The sequence below is a fragment of the Psammomys obesus genome, unplaced genomic scaffold, assembly GCF_907164565.1.
Source record: "Psammomys obesus unplaced genomic scaffold, mPsaObe1.curated_primary_1811, whole genome shotgun sequence".
In the NCBI taxonomy this organism is placed as follows: domain Eukaryota; kingdom Metazoa; phylum Chordata; class Mammalia; order Rodentia; family Muridae; genus Psammomys; species Psammomys obesus.
In genome coordinates, this window is record NW_026585644.1 from 43,897,284 (window position 1) to 43,918,802 (window position 21,519).

Below are 21,519 nucleotides of genomic sequence, written 5' to 3' on the forward strand. Positions count from 1 at the left end.
GTCTCTGATCCTCATCACAACTCTCCAGTGTTGGAATTACAGGCATGTGACACCATGCCAGGTTTTTATGTGGAAGTAGGAGATCGAAAGTCAGATCCCCATGCTTTCATAGCAGACCCTTTACCCAGTGAGTCATCCCCCTAGACCATGATCAACATTTTGGTCACCTACTTTTTAAGAAAATGTATACAATTAATTTAGCTTGTAATTGGTATTTATCAATGTATGTATTTTGAAATCATTTGTACAAAGAGTAAAGCCATTGACTTGTTAAACAACTAAAAATAGAATTTATAGTGAATTATTAGTTCACTTTAAAGCTGAAGGCAGTTAGCTACAACAGCACCTGACTTTATCTAAATACGCAGAACTTGCGGCTGGTTACATGTATAAGGTGGCCCTGACCTGCCTGTGGACTCTGGCACTGAGACGGCGCCCAGCTGCCAGCTTCTCCACATGCCCATGCAAGCTCGTGCTTCTTTTGAAAGCTGAGAGGGATACATTTACAACTGGATAGTTGGAAAATGAGAAATGGTTAAATGTGGAAGCCACTCATTTAATAAGTTTTTAGGAGGAAAAGGTTTTGTAAAAAGCAGGAAAAGTATATAAATTTAGGCCAATTTAAGCAGAGAAGGCTCACGCTTCTAAGATGGGGCAGGCAAGGAAATTCAGCAGGGAAGGTGGCCTCAGCCTGGTTTTAAAAGCCAAAGCAGGAGTTAAGTTTTAAATCAGATATACTGACTTGGGCCATGGGGCAGCGTAACCTGGGCAAAGACAGTATCGCCGCCTGTGGAAAGGAAACAGGAAAAAGTTGTTTTCTCCCACTGATATTCTCAATTCACCCATAAAAAATGATGTTCTCACCATGCTAATTTTAAAGAATGTCATAATCACATTTAGAAAAAGCTCAGTAATACTTTTGAGAAGAAATGAAAAGGCATTAATATCATACTGGGATATTTAAAGTTTTCCTTCCTTAATGTCATAATATACATGAAAAACATTCATTAGAAAACAATATGATGCAATATGATTGGAAAACATTTTATATGTGTTTGTGTGTGAGTGTGTACATGTGCCATAGTATGTGTGATCAAGTCAGAGAACAGACACAACTTGGAGAAATCAGTTTTCTTCCACCACGAGGATTCCAGAGTTTGAATTTAGGTTGTCAGGCTTGGTGGCAAGCATCTTAACCTGAGCCACCTTTCCTGCCCCTGGAAAGCATTGTAAACTGTGAAAACCCAAGTCAGGTAAAGAATTAGCTGGACTCAAATCATTTATGGAAGATTAAAGGGAGAATCACACAACTATTACCAGATACCTTTGAAAATGTTTTAAGAACATTTCATCATTATAAAATGTTAAGAGTTTTAAATATCTAAAACCAGTTTCCATATTCATAAATATTAGTATACATTTGGATCTTACATTTTATTTAGGAAATTACTTGATAAATTTGGAATGCCTAATTTAAAAAATACTCCTTTCAGAAAAAGTAAGTCTTTAATTTCAAGTCTTAAATTCTTTCTTAAAAAAAAAAGCCCCCACCAACCCTTTAATACAGTTCCTCATGCTGTAGTAACTACAAAATGATTTCATTGCTACTTTAAAACTGTGATTTTTCTACTATTATGAATCATAATATAAATGTTTTTGGAGCGAGGTTTACCAAAGGGCTTGCGTGGACACACAAGTTGAAAACTACTACCTAAAATAGAGAAAACTGAAAGGGAGGATGCAATGCCTGGGCTGGTTCTAAATTACCACTGCCAGTTTTTCATCACCAACACATGAAACAGAAACTAGCCAAGTGGCTAAGATAGTTCTTACAGTAGGACACTGAGCTGATGATTTAAAAAATTCAGATTTTCCATTTACTTGTTTTTATACAATATGCAATAACTCAATGAATTTGGGACATTTTCCAGCTTACTTGGTCAAGAGAGAGTAGCCACGTTCCAGGTCTGTTAGCCTGGTGCTAACTCTTGTTAACTCAACTACTTTCATAACTCAGAGTCCTATCACAAGATTTCCTTTTAATATGTAAATAAATAGCAATTTAGCAAGTAAGCCGATGAAAACTCAGTTTGTACTGTAAATTACATGGGCTGGTGTTCTGGTTTCTGTGCAGTCCCTCTGAGGAACTAAAGAAGAGATCAGGGACAGAGTGTGTTGCTTGAGCTAGCACTTTACCTACTTGCATTTCTCACTTTCATTATTTTTTTAGTATTTATGTTAATGGTGTGTGTGAGTCATGTGCATGTTGGAGCCTGTAGAGGCCAGAAGAGGGCATCAGGTCTCCTGAGCCTGGAGTTTCAGGGGTTGTGAGCTGCATTCTGGGTCCTGGGAACAAAATCCAGGTCCACTTCCAAGAGCAGCTCTTAAGCCACGAGCCAGGTCTCCCGCCCCTCAATTTTCTTAAAAAGAAAATAGAATAATTCCCTAGAGCTAAGCTACAAGACCATTACAACCAATAAATTCTAGTCAGCTTTAGCCTTTTGGAACACAAGTAATGGGGCTGGGGCTTTGTGTTGAGGGGATGTGCTCAGGTGACAGCAGGCCTTTTCCGACTGGGAACGGGGGAAGCCATTCAGACTAAAGACAGCACAGTGGGGAACAACCCCACAGCTACAGATCTGTTTGGCTATGGATGAAATTTAAGTAGTGGTTAGCTGAACATGAGAATAGTTTCATATTAATCTGAGTTATTTTATTTCAAAATGAGTTCTTTTCAGTTCTTATTAAGGAAAAGGGAGGAATAATAGTTTATTTATGATAATAAGTTGAGAAAACTCTAAAGTTTAGCTTCCTCACTCCTGGAACAGTTTTCCCCGTTTGTCTAGAAACTTTAGTTAATAGCATTCCACTGACCCAAGCCACTGAACAGAACACTGCATTCCAGAATGAGGACCTGCCCTTTGGTAGTCATTTAGAGTCTACAGAAAAGAAAATGTGGTTATCTGTTTTCCCATCTCTTCTACTTGTAATGACTTAAACTAATAAGAAAAGCAGAATTCACAGCTGATAAGTTTTCATGTGCCTTCAATAATTCATTTATTTGGGGATCCTTATAATATGCACTTAATAGGTACTACTCTAGGGGAGAAACATGCAAATAGCTAAGTGGGCCCAACAACAGTGAATTTTACTCATACATGCTGGAAAACTGTGGGTTTATGTGTATAATGTGACTTGATGATCCTCAGTCACCAAGTAGAGCCAAGTAAACTCTCAATACAAATCCACTGTATGCAGCACAAACACGACACACCACGGGGTGACTGCAACTGCATGCATGCTATAGGAATAACTCCACAGGATTCTGGGCCAAATCTCAAAAAAGATCTGCAAAGACTTACAGATTTTTAGTTGTTTTCTCTGAGATAGAAGAAGCCTAAAGTTCCACAAGGCACACAGAAAGTATTTTATCAAGAACCAGGAAGGTTCTGAGCAGACTTGGATCACAAACCAGGATTCCTAATGGAAAGGTTGGTGCTTTTCAGCTTTTGCCTCATCAGGGTTATGCAGCCCCTGATGTTGGTACTGTGTCAAATCCTTGGGTGGAGTTTAATCAGCTAAGAATGCCAATGGGAAGAACATGTAGAAACATTCATCAGAGGATTAAAGTTGATTTGATTCAAAGTTTGATCTAACAATAAACAGATGTAAAGGGTGCTGTGTCCTTAGGAGAGCTCTTCGTGAATACCTAAGAGTGAATGGTACTTTGTAGACAGTCAGTCTGATAACACTGTGACTACTGAGCACCCTTAGGCTTGTCTGAATTGAGATGTGCTAAATAGGAAATGCACACCGGATTTTAAAGAGTTAAACACAAATGTAAGATGTCTTGAAATAAGCTTTTTATGAGTTCATGCTGAAGTTCCTTGTTATATAATAGGTTAAATAAAATATTCTTTAAGTTATGTTTGCTTTTTCTAATGTGGCTACTAGAAATTTATAGCCAAACATATAGCTCTCATATTTTTCTTGGACAGTGATGACTCAGCAGCAACTGTGATTTGTATGGCCAAGCTCTTCATAATAGCAAGAACTATATATTATCAGGATACTACAGAGAGTCTGAGGAAGGGACTTTGAATTTTGAATTTTATATACTGTAAATTCAGATACCACTGCAGAATTTGGTGGGAAGGGAATGGTATACCTTATATTCAAATAAAATAATTTTGTGGGCTGGATAAATGGCTCAATGGTTAACACACTTGTTGCTCCTCTAGAGGCCTGGGGTTCAGTTCCCGGCACCCACATGGCAGCTCACAATCATCTACAACTCCCACTCCAGGGGATCTACTGCCCTCTTCTTGGCTCTACAGGCATCAGGCACACACAGAATGTACAGACATTCAGAAAAGCAAAACACAGATGCACATAAAATAAATTAAATTAAAATCAAACCATGAGGTTGACAATCTTTGAAGTTTTTTTTTTGTTTGTTTGTTTTAGGATGATCTTTGTTTCCTGTAGATAAAAGCGGTGCATTTGGATAAGTTTAAAGAGTGTTTATTTGGCACCTTTTAAGAAACTCCCAAGTGCTCGAGTTGGATTTAAAGAATTACAGGTCTTTTGAAATACTACGTTTGTGCATACTTTCACACATTTATGAACACAAGTATAGAGGTTATTTTCACCTCTCATGGGCAGTGCTCTGAAGCCCTTGAGTTTTAACACCTACTTGAGTGAAAAGGGCTTGCTGAATGGTCAGAATCAAACACGCTGCAAACATCTGTGGCACTGGAAGCACCGGATGCAGGAGGAGGTGTCAGTGGTGTCCTCGGAGAATTTGGTGCAGATGCTGTACTTTCTGTTTCACTTTCAGGGATCCTACTGTAACTAATTTTTCTTGGCTCCTGCTGCAGAGGTGTGGGATGTCTCATGGTTCCTGGTCTTGGGTTTGATGGACGAACACCAGGAGATTTTAGGGGATAGCTGTATTTTTTTGGCTATAGACATAAAAAACAAACACAAACCACAATATTTAAACATCATGGCTTAAAGGAAGGTTTTCCTCTATCCTTCTGATAACATTCAACTAATAGTTAAGACAATTATAAATTATCAATATGAAAATTTCATGACGGTTCAGATCAGAATATTCCAAGTTACAGCATTGTCACTTCATTCTGCTGAAGATTTGGCTACATAAAGTGTTAGAAAAATGAATGTGTTTAACTAAGTTTTAATATAAATACCAGAATGCTCGTTAATGTAGCATGTTGGGGGAATAGAAATTTTTCTGAAATACACTGTATAATTCTGTTTTTTAAAAAATACTATTTGAGGCAATTAAACCTTGTTGGAAAAGCCAGGATAGTCATCATGAGTTGTGAGACATTAGGACCATAAGGGCTACTCACAGATGGATTGAGCTGGCCACATTTCTTTCATTTGTGTGCATATGTTAATTTTAGGGCCCTTTCCAAGGAGAATGACAATTTGACAGTGCCTGAGTGCCTCACTGGAGTCAACATACTTTTTTCCAATTAACTATTTTAGGTTCATGTTTAAAGGCTGTCTTAGAGTTTGAAAAAATATGGCTGTGAATTACAGACACTACACAGTTTATTGTGACCACTTAGAAACTACTTACATTTACTTTTTGACTCTTTTGATGAGTTAGTGAGTCCATGCCCTTGAAATAAAATCTTAACTTTTGTTAAAACTAAAAATAACAAACATAAATTTACTAACTTTTATCATATCAGAATTTTTTAAATATTAATGTTCATTTATTTAAACCAAGTGGGATAGTCCTGATTATATTTATTAACATATTCCTATCAGTGAGAGGTGATACTGAGTATCGAGTTGGCCAAGCACTAGCAAATTACTACAAAAAGAAAAGAACTATTAAAAGTATTTTTAATGCAAACATTGTATTACTCTGCTAATGACGCATGTCTAAAATTTCTCATAAATCATTACTTAAAAAAAAAAAATTCCCAAGTACACTGGGGTGGTGGAACACGCCTTAATCCCAGCACTAAGGAAGCAGAAGCAGGTGGATCTCTGAGTTTGAGGCCATCCTGGTCTAAAGAAGTAGTTCCAGGATGATAAGGGCTACAAAAGAAAAATGTCTTGAAAAACCAAACCAAACCAAACCAAACCAAACCAACCAACCAGAACCCAAGTAAATATACTTATCATAATACAAACTTCTTAAAGTCTATGATCTTAAACTTTAACTTTTGTTAAAACTAAAAATAACAAACATAAATTTGCTCACTTTTATCATTATGTCAGAATTTATTAAAATTAATATTAATGTTCATTTATCTGAAACCAAGTGGGATATCTCTGATTATATTTAATTACTTTTAACCATCACATTTACATCTCATCCCTAAATGCTTTTACAAAAAACTAATCTACATGACACATGGCATGGATAACCTACAAGGTATGGAGGTGTAAATATGAAAACCTGTGAATATATGAATGCTTACAAATCTTGGAAGAGGCTTAGGGTGCCGTGGTTCTATTTCTAGGGATTTGTTGAAAAGATAGTCTGTGAATTCTTTCTCCATGCTATTTCCCATTGGATTCAAGTTTTCAAAGAACCTCTAAAATAAATGCAAAAAAAATTATTAGTATTAAATATTTTTAATCAAATTCCAAATTTATGAAAATAATTTAGGATACACTCAATATAAGAAAATTTGAATTACTGATTTTAAGTTTTATTTTTATTTTTCTTCTCTACAAAATAACAGCCTTTATGAGGCATTGTATAAAGCTGATCAGAAACACGTATCATGAATTAGTTTACCTTGATATCTGATTCTACTCGTAAACAGTAAGGCTGGTTTTGGTACTGCTGGATCTCTCCTGTTATCTCAGCCACTTTCCGCCTCTTGCTGAAGTTGATAAGCTCTTTCCCATGTCTTTTTAGGACTTCAGGGTTGCCTTCTTCTGTTTTCAAGATATTAGTGAGATAAATTCCTAGAAGAGACCATGAAATTACTTCACTAGTACAGAAGGAAAAAGAAAGGTTTTTGTTGTTGTTGTTCTTAACTGTAGGCATAATGTAGTCATAATAACCAAAGAACCAAAGCCCAGATTTCCATTCTATGAAAAACAACAAGCTCAGCAAATATAAGAGACATGTTTCTGTATTAAATCCTTCTGTAAAATAGTTGAATTTTATAAACATTCAAGGAAAAGGAGATCAAGTTTCAGAAAGATTATTTGTAAAGAAAGAATAACCAGTCTTTCATACTCCCCACTGCTACATGGCTTGTTGAAGAAACTTAACAATGGTGTCATGGATGATGCATATTATTGCCAAAAATGGGTGGGGGTAGAACCTCAGAGGTTTTTTTCTGCCTTTTCAGTTCTCAACAATTTGGAGATGATCATGTTTGAACAGGCTGATTTGTGGAAACACAGGAAGGGCTGCAAGCCTTTCAAGCACAGGGTGACATACAGCTTTTGCATATTCTAGATTTAGTGCATCTGGTGATACAGGATGGCCTCAAATTTGTTATGTGGCTGGGGGTGACCCTAAACTTAAGATCCTTCTGGCTTCAACTCCTGAGCACTGATATTATAAGCATACACTACCAAGCCTGGCTTATGCTAGGCTGGCACTCTTCCAACTGAGCTATACCCCAGTCCACTTCTGCTCTTTATGGTTCCAAGAGCATTTTAGTTCCTTCTTTTTCCTGCACAAAGCTTCTAGAGCCAGCTATGCCACTTTCTACCTACGCTATCTCGTATAAACTGCTGAGCTTCTCTGTGCTTCAGTTATTCATCTCTGAAATAAGAGAGTAGAAGGTAGATGTATGGGGTAAACAAATGGGTAAGTTTACATATTGAGATAGTGCCTGACAAAAAAGAAAGTGTCCATTAGCAAAGGTTATCAGCAGCTGCTAATGCTGATATCTGACTATTACTTCTCTCTTGCCTTCTTCCTCCCAAATTACACATTGCTCCTGTTCCCTCCCAGGGAAGGGGAACAAAAGAGGGGTGTGGATACCTGAGTTCATTACTGAATACAAATGCACTGCCTTTCTGCTGTGTGTTAATTATTACATTAGGTACAGCTAAAAAAAAAAAAAATGTGTGTGGTGTGGAGCAGCTACTCTCCGAGCTTTGAAGATGGGCACTATAGAGTTTTGCAGGTACTATATTTGGAGATGTTATGCTAGTAATAAATGTTTAAGATGCTATAAAAGCACAAAGGAAGTACCTTACACTGTCTTGAATTGTCAAGATCACAGAAAGGATCATTATATTAAATCTCAAAAAGTTAGTTAAGAGTTTAATGAGTAGAATAAGAGAGAAGGCAGCGGTGTGACACTCACGTGATGAAGCATGGGAGACATTCTCAGAGCTGGCAGGCTGTTAGACACAGTCAAGGTCAGTAGTCCTAAATGCTTAGCAGCAGAGAAGTACTTCTAAATAATATCATTTTTTTTCTCTTTAAATGTGTGTGTGTGCATGCACATGTGCACCATGGCACAACTGTGTGGAGTGGTTCTCTTCTATGTGAGTTCTGGGGATTGAACTCAGGTTCTCAGGACTGGCAGCAGGAACCACTGCCAACTCACAAGCCCTAAACACAATAATTATGAAGTCAGCAATAGTAAGGTAAGAATGACACCAGTGCCTGTTTGGGTTGGGCATATGACTGTGTGTTTCCCAGCACCAAGGCCTCACTTCAAGGTATGCTCATTAAAACAGTATGTGTTTAGTAAGCACAGGGCTACTAACACATAAGGTGCCTGTGCTTCCTAACAGACATGTCCTTTACAAGTGTGCGTGTTCAATGGCAGCCAAAATCAACTTTCTAAATAGTCACAAATTGAAATGTTGTGGATAGCAGCATCTGGTATTCAGATTGTGAAGCTAACTTTCATGCTAGGCATGGTGGTGCAGGCCAGCTTAGAGCACACAATGAGTGCCTTGTCTACAGAGAAGAAGAAAAAGGTTGACTTTGAACTAGGAGATAACAGAGTAGAAACATCTTCACATCACAGGACTGCTGTGCCTGAACACCAAAGAGCGATTTGCAGGCCACTGTGCTTTCTGTGTGCCTGAAAAGGATGGAGGGCCTACAAGAACTTACTGAGACTGGAGAGGTGGCCCAGCGGCTAACGAGGTCTTGCCTTTCTATTACCGGACTCAAGTCCGCTTCCCAATACCTATATCAGATGACTACACTGTCAGAAAATCCAACACCCTCTCTTGGCCTCCTGGAGTACCTCCCCTCCAACACATGGTATACACGTGTACACACACACACACACACACACACACTTAACTGGTTTAGACAAGGGCAGGGTGTAGCAGGACAGTTTTGAACTCTTTGAGTGGTCCAGTTACCATGTGTGAAAATAGAAAACAATTGGATAAAGCTGTAAAAACAAAAATATCACTTTGGGAAATGTCAGGATAAAATTTGGAAAAGTATTTTATACCTGATTAATGACGACCCAGAAAGAATAAAGTCATGGCAGTACTTTCCAAACTTTGTTGATGAGACACTGCGTCCATATAAATATTTAAGCATATGTGATTTTTGAATTGCAAAGAATATTTGTATATGTACACATCTAATAGGAATCTCATTATTATATGTAGCGAGCTTAATTCTTTTTATTTTATTTTATGTGTTTGTGGCTGCATGTATGTCTGTACACCACATGTATGGCCACATGTGGGCCAGGAAGAGGGAGTTATAGTCAGTTGGAACTACCATGTGGGTACTAGGCATTGAACCTGGACCTCTGGAAGAACTGCTGAACCATCTCTCTAGCCTTGCCAAAGTTTGATTCTTGAAAGAAAGGAAGGAAGGAAAAGAAAAGCAGTAATATGGTTCTTTCATTCACTCACAAACCATTTGTTGAATGCTTCCATGTGTCAGGCTCATGGCTAGGTGCTAAGAATAGACAAGAGTTTTGATGCTTTAAAAGACAAAATATAAAATAAAAATAAAACAACAACCAAAAAAAAAAACTACTGCACTATAACCAGAACATTATATTGCAAGAGCAATGTGCATTAAAGAATGAGCAAACTGCTAGGGGGTCTAGAACCATGATCCCTCTTTTACTGCTAGGAACGTAGAAAAAGGCAGTGGCAAAAGTTAAAGCTCACCCATCTTTGTTATGTATGTCATGATGTTCCAGAATATATAAAAGGATCTGTTGCTATACTGTTGACATACATTGAACCATAGGGTAATGATGAAAGTGTCATGTTAACTTTATGGGTATCATTAGCTGTTGTAAATGATACTATAAGAAGATTATGTAAAGTATAAAATGCACCTCAAATATGGCAAAAAATAACATGACATTTAATTACATACAATGCACACATCAAAAAGAAAAAACAAAAAACAAAAACCACAGACAGAACTACAGGCAGGCCAGACTTGGTGGCACACAGTCTTAATACCCATACTTGGGAGGCAGAGGCAGGCAGATCTCTGTAAGTTTGAGACCAGCTTAGTCTACATAGTGAGTTCCAGGATGGCCAGTGCTATGTGGAGAGGCTGTCTTAAAAACAAAACAAAACTAAAAAAACAACAACAAAAGAAAATAGACAAATATAAAAGTATTTAGTTATAAAACTGCAACAATAAAATATGATGAGAAAATAGGTACATCTGTGAACTACGACTTAAAACTATATAGGATAAAAAACACGTATGAAGATAAAACTAGGAGAAAATGTCAGTTTCTACAAAGCTTCAGAAGAATGTTCAACAAACCATGCACACAGGCAGAGGAGAGGCTGATTCAAGAGCTGGGAGACAGCCAGGCAGAGTGCCTGGCAGCTCTGGTTTCATCCCTAGCACTGAATGGGGGAAAAGGTGTGTAGAAGGGCAATGTGAAAAATACTGAAAGTGCATTATGTAAGGAGGAAATAACTACAAGATAAAAAGAACCTATGAGGCAACAGACTGAATCCAGTGTTCAGTCTCTACCAAAGAAAGCAATAGGTTCAGACAGGATAGTTAACCTTGAGAGGAAGAAAGGTACTCATCCTCCAGTGCAATGGAGGAAAATAGGAGCTGAGAACAATAAAAGTCTCAAAGGCACATAAAGTGAGTTTTTAGACATGTTTTGTTAAATGATTAAAATATAAATATGGATGATGTGGTCATGCATCTTTTACTTTATCAAAATTAAATGACAAGCCAAATCAGGGTGGTATACATCCATTATTAGAACAAGGAATGCTGAGCCAGGAGGACTGGAACAGTAACGATAAAAGGACACGAGTGACATAATACCTCATGGCTGTCAGAGATGAGCCTAGAAAGTGAAGCATGTACAAGGCGAGTCCTTCTAAAACAAGTCCTTCTAAAACAAGGGCCACAGGGCTTTGGACTTGCATTTGGACTCTGCATTTCGAGTGTTTATGGATATGCTGGGTGTGGGTTCCAGGTCCAAAGAGAAATTCATTTATAGACCACATATGCCTCACACCTACGGCCTGAATATCTGACGTATTTTGTCTTGTTTTCAGATAGTATCTTGCTATGCAGCCCAGGCTGGCCTCACACTCAATGTGTGTGCTATCACACCTGTCACCTGAAGGGTGTCTTAATTTGCAGTGAACTCATGTTTTGTGACTCCTGCCAGATAGCAGATTTTGCCATGTGTGGTGTTACCTCAACAAGTCTCCATTTTTTGAACACTGTGGATTTTTGTTTTTACATTTAGGATGATCAATATATATGGATTTGATTTTTTAAAAGTCGTAACAGAAAAATTCTGAAGGGATTCAGGTGCTATTTTCTGTACTCATTTAATAAAATGTCTTGTTTTGTCCAAAAGCACAATAAAAATTAGGAAGAAATACTTACCAAAGAAAGGCACACATGGTGGATTAATAGACCTGAGTTTTGCCAAATATTTCTTATAGTGATCTTCACTCAACTCATGAGCTTCTTCTAAAATTTTCTTTTGTCTACTTGATATTTGCTATAATAGTAAAAATAAAAATTAGGATGCCCCAGTTGTACAAGAATTACAAAAATTGCTTCCCCCCCCCCCCCAAGATACCCAACTAATCATTATGGCCCATTCATAATCAGTTGACTCCAGACGTTACTTAGTACTGTTTTTATAGATTTTGAGACAAGGTCTCATAATTTACCCCTGGCTAGGTTGGAACTCACTCTGTAGACCAGGCTGGCCTCAAACTCATGGAGATCCAACTGCCTCTGCCTCCCAAGTGCTGGATTAAAGGCCTGAGTGACCACACCTGATTAATGCTGTCTGTTTTAAGCCTTACTCATACACTTTAGAACCTAAAAGTGTGCATGATATAGTCTCTTGTCACCCCTCATACAATTTATGTGAATGTTTAACTAAGCATTACAAATAAGCTGCTGATGTACGTCAGCAAGCTGGCTCACCACGTAAAGGCACTGTTGCACAAGCCTGGCCATCTGAGTTTGGCCCCCAGACCCTATCAAGATGGAGGAACCTACTCCACAAAATTCTTTTGACCTCTACATGTGCCTAGGGAAGACACCTGAGCACAGACACAATTAAGAAAATAAAATGCTGAATGTTTTTTTTTTCCTAACAAGCTGGAACCTATGAATAAATTTTAATGAGAATACTTCATTTTAAAAGAGAAACCAATTCATTATGAAATTTAGATAAATCCAATGTCTAATCTGAAAAACAAAGGAGACACTTAAATATCATAATTGTTAACATCCTAATTTCCCATTTTATTAGCATACGTTAGTAATACACAATGGCAGGCTTAATAATGACATTTTCATACATGTCTGCAATGCACTTTGACCACACTCGTCCCCAGCACTTTCTGGCCAGTCATCCTTTCCACTGTCATGTCACTTCTCTACCAGCGATTCACTGAGTTAACCAAGGTTGCTTACAGGAGCACAGCTGAGGGGTTACTTATGAACCTTACCTGTAGTTACACTACTGAAAAAAGTGTCTCCCTCTCTCAGCAACCACTAACGACAGTCATCCAGTGGAAGAGAGAGGCCCTTTATAATCCCCTCTCAGCATCTGGACAGCATCTGTGCTGATGGCCAGTTTTGTACAGGTCATATGCTGATAATCACAGCTGCTGAGACTATAATGGCTATGTCATGTAAATTCCTACTGTTACAATAAGCAATGGAAGTTCATCTTAAAACACACGTACAAACCTACCTCAAATGTGTGGTCTAGCCTGTAAACAGGTGACGAGTTCATAGCACTGACAACTTCAAGGACACCATTGAAGTTGTTCAGCTCTTGAAAGACTTGTAGAATCTCAATTATTCGACTCACCACAGCCACTCTTTCTTCTAAGTTTTCTGTTTCTACAATACATCTAGAAATTGAAACAAACTAGAAATTAAAATTTTGAATTTTCCCAAAAAGCTATGATTCAAAAAGTTTTAGTGAAACTAGAGAGTGTGTGTCTTCAGCATGACTACAGAAAAGACATATTTACAGTGATAGATTGCATAGGAGACTGCAGAGAAAGGTTTCTGGTAAAGCATGTTGCTCTTTTCTGATGTCTAGGCTGCTATAGCCAGATAACCATTTTCCTAATATATTTAGCGCATCCTCTATGATTAGCATTACAATCTTACTGGATTTGTGAATGTTTGTCATTTAGGTGTGTTCTAGACATGTTTATTCTAGAACTGTTGTTTCCTTTGTGTGTGTGTATACACAGTTCTATTTCAGTGATTCATTCCTTTGTTTGCCTAAGACAAAGTCTTGCTATATAGCTGAAGATAGCCTGAAACTGGTCATATTCTTGCCTCAGCCTTCTAAGTGATAGATTATAAGTGTACATCACCATATCAACCTTAATTTTGTTTTTTGACATATAGAAATAATTTGTATTGTTTGTAGAAATAGCTTTTAAGATAACTATTAGTATATTGCAAATTCAGTTGAAATATTTTACTTTAAAAAATGGCAAGTGAGGTATCTCAATGGCATAGTTTATATCGTACTTTAGGCTCTGAGTTTAATTCTCCAGAACAAGAAGCCAACAGAACATACTACCTAGAAACAAACAAAAACACACTTTGTTTTTACATACTGAGAATCTATATATTAAATAGTTTATTATATAATGATACAACATATACAGTATATGTTATATCTTTATTTTTCCACCAAATAAAGTATTTTAAAAAGAAAAAAAAATCCTAGCCACATATGGCTGAGCAGCAACTGCAGATGCCAGCACTTGGGAGGCAGAGCAGAGGCAGTGCTGCCATCCCATCAACTTGTACCACAGAGTCCCAGGGCTGCCTGGCCTACAAGTTAAGACCTTGTCTCAAACAAACACACACCCATCAAAGACTGCTTAGTCAACATTCATGCTTTCTTTTTACTTATTGATAATTTGTCGGTAAAGAAAAAAACACTTTAAACCTAGTTTTTAGTGACATTAATAGCTATCATGTAAGAAAAATTAACTGCAAAACTAAATACACATTATTAACTTTTTAAAAATATAAAGCTAGCTACAGATTATTTTTTGATAACACTAATAATACTAAGAATAAAACCACTACACTTGAAACTATCAAAAATTGGCTTATTATCAAATTAAACATAATGTTTACATATTTAAAGAATTATGTACAAATATTCTGGCTAGATTATTAGCTGAATAACACAAGTATGATATATATCATTAACTATTTTGGTTACTAAGAGTAGAAATGAAGATCATTGATAGTGCTTTCTGGTTCCAGTTCTACTGGAGGTGTAGGCTCAGGACACTGAGGTGAGTAAGAAAGAATCTGTCACACTGAAAACGAAGGTAGTGGCTTTCCTTTAAACAGTGCATTAAAAAGATCCACAGGACAGTGCTCTATGTCTCATTAGTTATACTTCTCTTTCCCAGTGTGACATGCCTCAATTATTACGGTGAGAAGGGGCTTCTGTAAATTAAAATATATCAATTTTAAGATGAAATCAGGAAGCAACATTTTGAGAGAAAATTCTAGTTTTTATCATCTCTGACAACACAGAAACTCTAGCTTTCATGTGACTTGGACTGCTTCAGTCCTTTATCCAGACCTGTCTTGTATGCTACCAACTGCTTATTCTTATAATCCCAATATGATCTGTAGATTCTCACATCTTTACTCAGAAAAGTAATATCCAGTATGCAAATCTACAGTCTCTAGTTCCCAGTGCTAAAGTGCACTGACTTCTTGGCTTCATTAGATACTTTAGCTCGGCTGACCTACTCCAGTGAAAACTATCAAAGCAAACCACACCCACCCACCCTAATTTATAATAAGTATGTCAGAGTCTTTGGAAGTGGCCCTAAGAACAAGCTGCAAATGAAAGATTGTTCAGGAAAACCTACAAAACCATTTCTTAAAGAAGGGAGAGTCTGGGTATTTCAACTAAGATTGTCCCTCCTCTCCTTCCTTTCTCTGGAGCATCCATTCCAGATTGTTGTAGGTAAGAGCACCTAGTGCCAGCTTGGGATTTTCAGTGTTGCAGGGTGGATGGCTAGATGGGTTCCTATGCTGAGGAGTAGGATTTCACGGAGTGCAGTCTGAGTGTAGTCTTAATATTTATTTATTCTATAATACTTAAGATGTGAGGAACCCCTCCCTTTGCCAACTTAAGGGCTGAGGCTGTAGGGTAATTAGAATGCTGAGAAAACAGCCCTTTGGCCCCTGATGATGGTTCCATGCTAAGAGGCGGCTTAAAAAGACCTGAGGCCACAGCGTCATTCTTGGCACTTCACTCTAAGCTCTTAGAATGGAAAGAGAGCTTGTAATCTCGTCCTCTCTAGAACTGTCACACAGATAGCTCCTAATCTCTTACCATCTATAACAAAGCATTCAGGAACAATGGTGGTTGTCATGAAAGGCAACTGGGAAGAAATCTGGAGATACAAGGAAAATATATAGCCTCAGCTATGTTTTAGCTGGTTTTCTCAAGAGAACCAGGAAGATATTTGGAGAGGGAACCTTCTGGGGTTAGAACTAATACCAGTAATTAAGAACCTTAGAAACTTCCAAGAAGACAGAATCCCATTGGCTTGTTTTCCACAGCAGTTTTGTGCTACCAGGAAACTGGCCACAACAAAAGAGTGAACATGGCAATTAGTAGTTCAACCTTTAGCAGCTCAGTATGCACAGTCTAGGAGAGAGTGGATGTGAGCTATACCAGAATCAGTCTTCCCAGAGTGACTATGGGCATACCAGATCTAACCTGCTGAGTTCACTTCACATTTAAGTAGCAAAGAAAAAGCTGTGGAAGGCAGAAGATAGTATTGAAAGTTGCTATATCTATCATAAAGCACATAAAGACATAAATACATGACCTAAACAGTGGAATAAAAGCAGGGAGAAGAAACTGCCTATACAAGTGACTAGAAGTCAAATTAACAAAAAGATTTCAAAGATGCCATCAAACTATGTTCACAGAACTGTTCATAGTAAAGCTGTAAGGAAGGTATGCCAACATGTACCTAGAAAGAGTACCATGAAAGCAGTAAAAATATAGAAAGAACCAAATGGAAACAAGAATAAAAAACTGGAGGGCTCAATAGTAGATGTGAACTGACAGAATTAAAAAAAAAATAACTAATTTGAAGATAGAGCTATTGTTCAAAACTAAAGGCAAAATGTTTAAACAACAACAGCAATAAACCCTGCACACGTGTTGCTAGTTGACCCACTGCACAGGAACACTAAAGGACGTTCTCTTTAGGCTGAAAACAAGTGACCCCAGACGGTAATCCGAATCTACACAAAGTACATCAGTAAAGGTAATTATGTAATTGTAAAAACACTCTACATTTTCCTCATTTTTTTTCTTTTACCTGTTTTAAAAAGCAACTGATTTAATGTGTATGAATGTATTTTTGAGTCTGTAGCATAAAATGTAGTATACTGCCAAGAGCACAACAAATGAGTAGATGAAAGCAGCCCCTCAAGGTTAAGATGGTGACAGCAGAAGGAAGGTAGTAACTGTGACGGAGCATTGCTGAGTGTGCACCATTACTGAGGGGTAGCCAAACAGGAGAAAGGAGAAGAGACGTGGGAGGAGCAGCTATCTGCTAGAATGAAGCTGCGACCAATCTGGAGCCTCAACTGATAAAGGAAGATGCATGTAGTTAGCTCCAGGCAACCATTAAAGATCAAAATATTAGTGGAATTAAAATGCACATTAGAAAAATATTTAGTGTGCAAGAAACGTGAATGAACGAACTTAAGACAAGTGACATACAGAAGCAAAACAGCCTTGGAATTCATACCCTACCCATTGCTACAGAACAAAATGTCAACAACACTTACTTCTCAAACCACAGAGTGAGGTTAGTGGTGTGGCGAATCATTTTCAGAAGGTTGGGAGAATTAATTTCTTTGTCTTCTTTTGTCCACACACTTCCAACTAATTCTGATGGCTGTACAGCTCTAAAATCATCAACATGAGATGGTACATCACATTTCTCCTTCAGCATCATTTACTACGTTAGAAAAAACTAAACTTCTTTTATAAACGTTCTTCTTTCATCAACAGAGTTGGTAAAAACAAGATGAATATTTACAATTTTTTGTTGTATGTTTTCAGATTGGAAATACTTTGGTAGCTACTCTTGCATAATGCACTTATTGCTCATTTGTTTACTTTCAAGACAGTGTCTTCCTAGGTAGCCCCGGGCAGGTCTTGCTTGCTAGCCCAGCTGGCCTGGAACACATGGCAGTTGCCTGCTGCAGCCTCCTGAGTGCCAGGATTACAGCCTATCACCACGGTGGTTTGATATTTACTGCATACTTTCTTACACAATGTCTTTTTTAGCACTTACAGACATTATTTACTAAGTTAGGATGGTAAAGTAGTTATTTAAATAGTATCCATAAGTAACCAATGAGGGTACAGCAATTACTAAAATTCATTTTTGCTTTGTTTTTGCGCTTACAGTGGATAGAAAAGAAAAGCCATCCTGCAAAAGAGCCTTTGAAATGAACTGTAAAATTCTAACATTATCATTTTGGGGACCTTAATAAATGTAGGTGAGAGAATTTATAAATTTAGCTCTTTTTCTAGTTTTGTTATTAATAATTTTGAGATTTTAAATAGAATTTAAAACCAGAAACATATTTCTCAGATAGTTCCATCAATGAGCAATACTGAATTATAAACAGCTATAGCTGGCTGAGCCTTAACTTTAACATAGTAGTGCTCTATCTTGTACTATGGAGTAACTGCTGCAGTATGGCTTTGTGCTCAGCCTTGGTATGCACTGTGCAACCTCACAGTCTTAGTACAGTCTTTGGCTTCAATTTCCTTGCAGGGAACAAGCAGATGGATGAAAGTTACACAAGGAAACTTAAGCCAGTAATTGGTACTGCCAGCATTTGAACTAAGCTTACCAAGCAGAGGTAACTGGAAAGACTACAAAGTAAAACAGATCAAGGATGACTAAGGGGGCCAAAGGACCAGAACCAACTGCTAAGCCTTAATGCTACTAATATATCACATACCATCTCATTTACAGCTTAAGACAACCCTAAAAGCAGAAAATGTATTCCATTTTTAAAATGAACTCTTGAGATAACTTCTGAGTTTGAATGGTGAATAACATACCGGTATAGATCTGATTCAAGTAAAGTGAGTTGTCGAGCAATTTCTATTGGGTGTAAGGTGAGCAAGTCAAAAGTCTCTATGTGCCCAGGTCTGCTTATGTGCCACTCAACTGTGGGAGGTGAACTCTGAAATGTAATATTATGACCTGGGCCATTGTCTCTTGCAATTTTTTTCCTTTGGATTATCTTAGTGATGGATTCGACCCATTTTTTCATTGCTTTACCTGAAATACATTTTAACAAACATTTAAATATTCTTTAATACTTTGTCTTTAAAAATGTTTAAAGTGATACAGGTGATATATGAATAAATCATTGCTATAAAGTTCAAATAAGCAAAGTAAATACTAAAAGTTCCCCTTCCAACCACCCTCTCTCCATTTTCCACACAGGTAATTGTTAACAGTTTGCCATGTATCTAGCCCTCTCTTAAAAGAATTTAAAAAGTAATTTGATTTTTCCCCCTCCAACATTTTAAAACAGTTCAAAATACTATGTTTAAAATCCCACCATACAAGATAATATTCAATACAAACTGAAAGATTAATAAGAGTAAATTACATACATTCATGTGTCTAATTAACATTGTATTTATGAGGACTGAGTCATCATATCAGTCTACTTTTTGATGTGGCTGTCTTTTGTACTGTTCAGAAAGTAATAAATTTAACCCTTTGTTTGCTGATTTTAATTTAGACTGAACAATGGATATAAAATCAAGTTTGTCTAGGGTACCTCTGGAGTCATATAATCACAGAATTTTTAAAGTACATGAAACCCTGGAGATAATAAACCCTAGTTCCTCATAAGTAACCTGAAGTCTAAAGAATCAAAGTTATGTATCTGGTTAGTAGTGTTAAAAGTAGTCTGTCAGTGTAATGCATTATTATCTCTCTGATTTGCTCTATTTATCTATTCACCTTTATCAATACTGTTACAGTGATAAAAAAAAAAATCCAATCTGTACCGTAGGTAAACATAGTTTCAATTAAGTGGTCTAGTTTAAACAGAGACTAAAAGAACCAGTTCTATAACAGATTCAACAGATACATTGAGTCAGCAGGATGACTGTTGAATAATTTACAGGTGTTAATGCTGGGTTCTGTTCTTGTTGCTGAGACATGGTCCCACTACTGTAGTCTGGCTGTCCTGGAACTCACAGAGATCCTGTTGCCTCTGCCTCCTGAGTGAAGGGACTAGAAGTGTGTGCCAGGTGTGATTTAGGTATCAGCCTAAATGCTGTATGATGAGAAAGTTTAACATTGTAAATGAGCTATTATGCTATCAATTGAGGGTAATCATATTGGTAATTTTATCACATATGAAAGTAGGAACTGAAGAAAAACATACCTCTTACTGTTCCAATAAATTCCTCCATTCTTTGTAACAGGTCTGCATCTCTCTCAAAGTCATAGAAGTGGTGCTCCACCCAGTGCCGACAGACATTTAACACTCTGTGGCAATAACACAGCTGGATTACATGGGATCTCACATTGTGTCTACACATGCAGCAAGCAAACAGCCTCCTAAGGCTGTATAAGACTCTTAATTAATCCACTCAGTTTGCTACCCTTCACCTTGCTTAGAACAGTTTTTTCAGCATTTCTACTTTTTGGGGCTTTGGTTTTTGAGAGAGGGTCTCTCTGTGTAGCCCCGGCTATCCTGGAACTCAGAGATCTGCCTTCTTCTGCCTCCCAACTGCTGGGCTTACAGATGTGTGCCATCACTGCCCAGATTTGAACATTTCCCCTTTGAGAAACATTTCCTCCGTTTGAGATGCTGCAGTTACTCACTGCAGCCGTGTCGTTCCTGCTTACCGCAACTGCACAGGTTGGATATATTCCTTTCTAAACCTTTTCAGCTCTGCACTCAGGGGCTGACCCCCATTCTCTATAGCTATTCGATCAGTTTCTGTTGGCTCAGGCTCTGGAATTTCAAATCTAACAAGAAACAGAAAAAAAAAAAAACTAATGAAAATATTATATCAAATCCATAATCACAAACCTTTATTTACACTAACCAGTACAATAAAGAGTACTATAAAAATCACTACAGATATACATACACATCAGTGAAAATTCACAAGGCTTTTATAATGTAAAGGCTAATGATAATATTTTTTTTTAAATTTAATTTTGCCAACAGTGCTAAAACTAACTAGAAGAAAATAAAAATACATGTACAATTTAAAAGATAGGACTAATGTTCAGTTTTAGTTTATAGATTACTCTAAATCAGTAGACATAATTTTAAGGGTGACCAGTGCTTGAATCTTGATTGCTCTTTGGGTAGATAAAAAACATTTTCCTTGATAAAAACATTTGTTCATTGACAAGATTCATTTTATTCAATATGTAGTATATTTAAAGCTTGTTTAGAACTTGTGAAGCATTAAAATCTGAATATCTAGTGTCTCGTTATTTTAAAAACATGGTTTCATGTAGTTCAGAGTAACTTTAAATTTAGATGACCTTTAACTCTTGATCCTCCTGCCTCTATCTCCCAAGTTCTTGGATTGTAGGTATATGCCCAGTCTATAGTCTAAATCATCCATATTTGTATAGTTCTTTTAACTTAATTAATTTGGGTTGGGAATACTGTTTAGATTGAACCAAAGGCACATGGTTCAATCCCCAATGCCTGAAAAGTTGGAGTTTTAAATATTAAATCAATGTAAAAAGATAATCTATTTAAATAATCAAAGTTACATGTAAAACCGGTAGTTTTATCTTACGAGTTCAACTACAGTTAAGCTTATTATCACATTTATGGGAAACATGTATCTTAATCTTCTCAAAACCAAAGAACTTAAGCATTTAAAATTGACAGACCTTTCTATTATAAGACTCAGTAGTTCTTGAGGTTTGCAAAAGGATCTGTATGTTGTAAGAAACGTCCGAACAAAATTGGGATCTAGGAAGAAAAAA

The 21,519-nt window shown here is 37.1% G+C and overlaps 1 protein-coding gene across 3 annotated transcripts in view; it reads right to left on the reverse strand.

Annotated features, from left to right (window-relative positions):
- Positions 1-21,519, reverse strand: part of Sos1 (SOS Ras/Rac guanine nucleotide exchange factor 1) — an 81,630-nt gene that overhangs the window by 6,225 nt on the left and 53,886 nt on the right. For 2 of the 3 annotated variants that reach the window (XM_055618804.1, XM_055618795.1), the window contains exons 11-21: positions 21,424-21,505; positions 20,410-20,532; positions 19,943-20,046; positions 18,594-18,816; positions 17,300-17,419; positions 13,176-13,338; positions 11,843-11,960; positions 6,791-6,963; positions 6,468-6,584; positions 4,697-4,964; positions 743-787 (exon numbers count right to left, since the gene is read on the reverse strand). In XM_055618804.1, coding sequence (XP_055474779.1) covers positions 743-787; positions 4,697-4,964; positions 6,468-6,584; positions 6,791-6,963; positions 11,843-11,960; positions 13,176-13,338; positions 17,300-17,419; positions 18,594-18,816; positions 19,943-20,046; positions 20,410-20,532; positions 21,424-21,505 — 1,536 coding nt within the window. The remainder of the gene's footprint in view (positions 1-742; positions 788-4,696; positions 4,965-6,467; positions 6,585-6,790; positions 6,964-11,842; positions 11,961-13,175; positions 13,339-17,299; positions 17,420-18,593; positions 18,817-19,942; positions 20,047-20,409; positions 20,533-21,423; positions 21,506-21,519) is intronic. The other variant, XM_055618812.1, reaches the window with a different exon arrangement.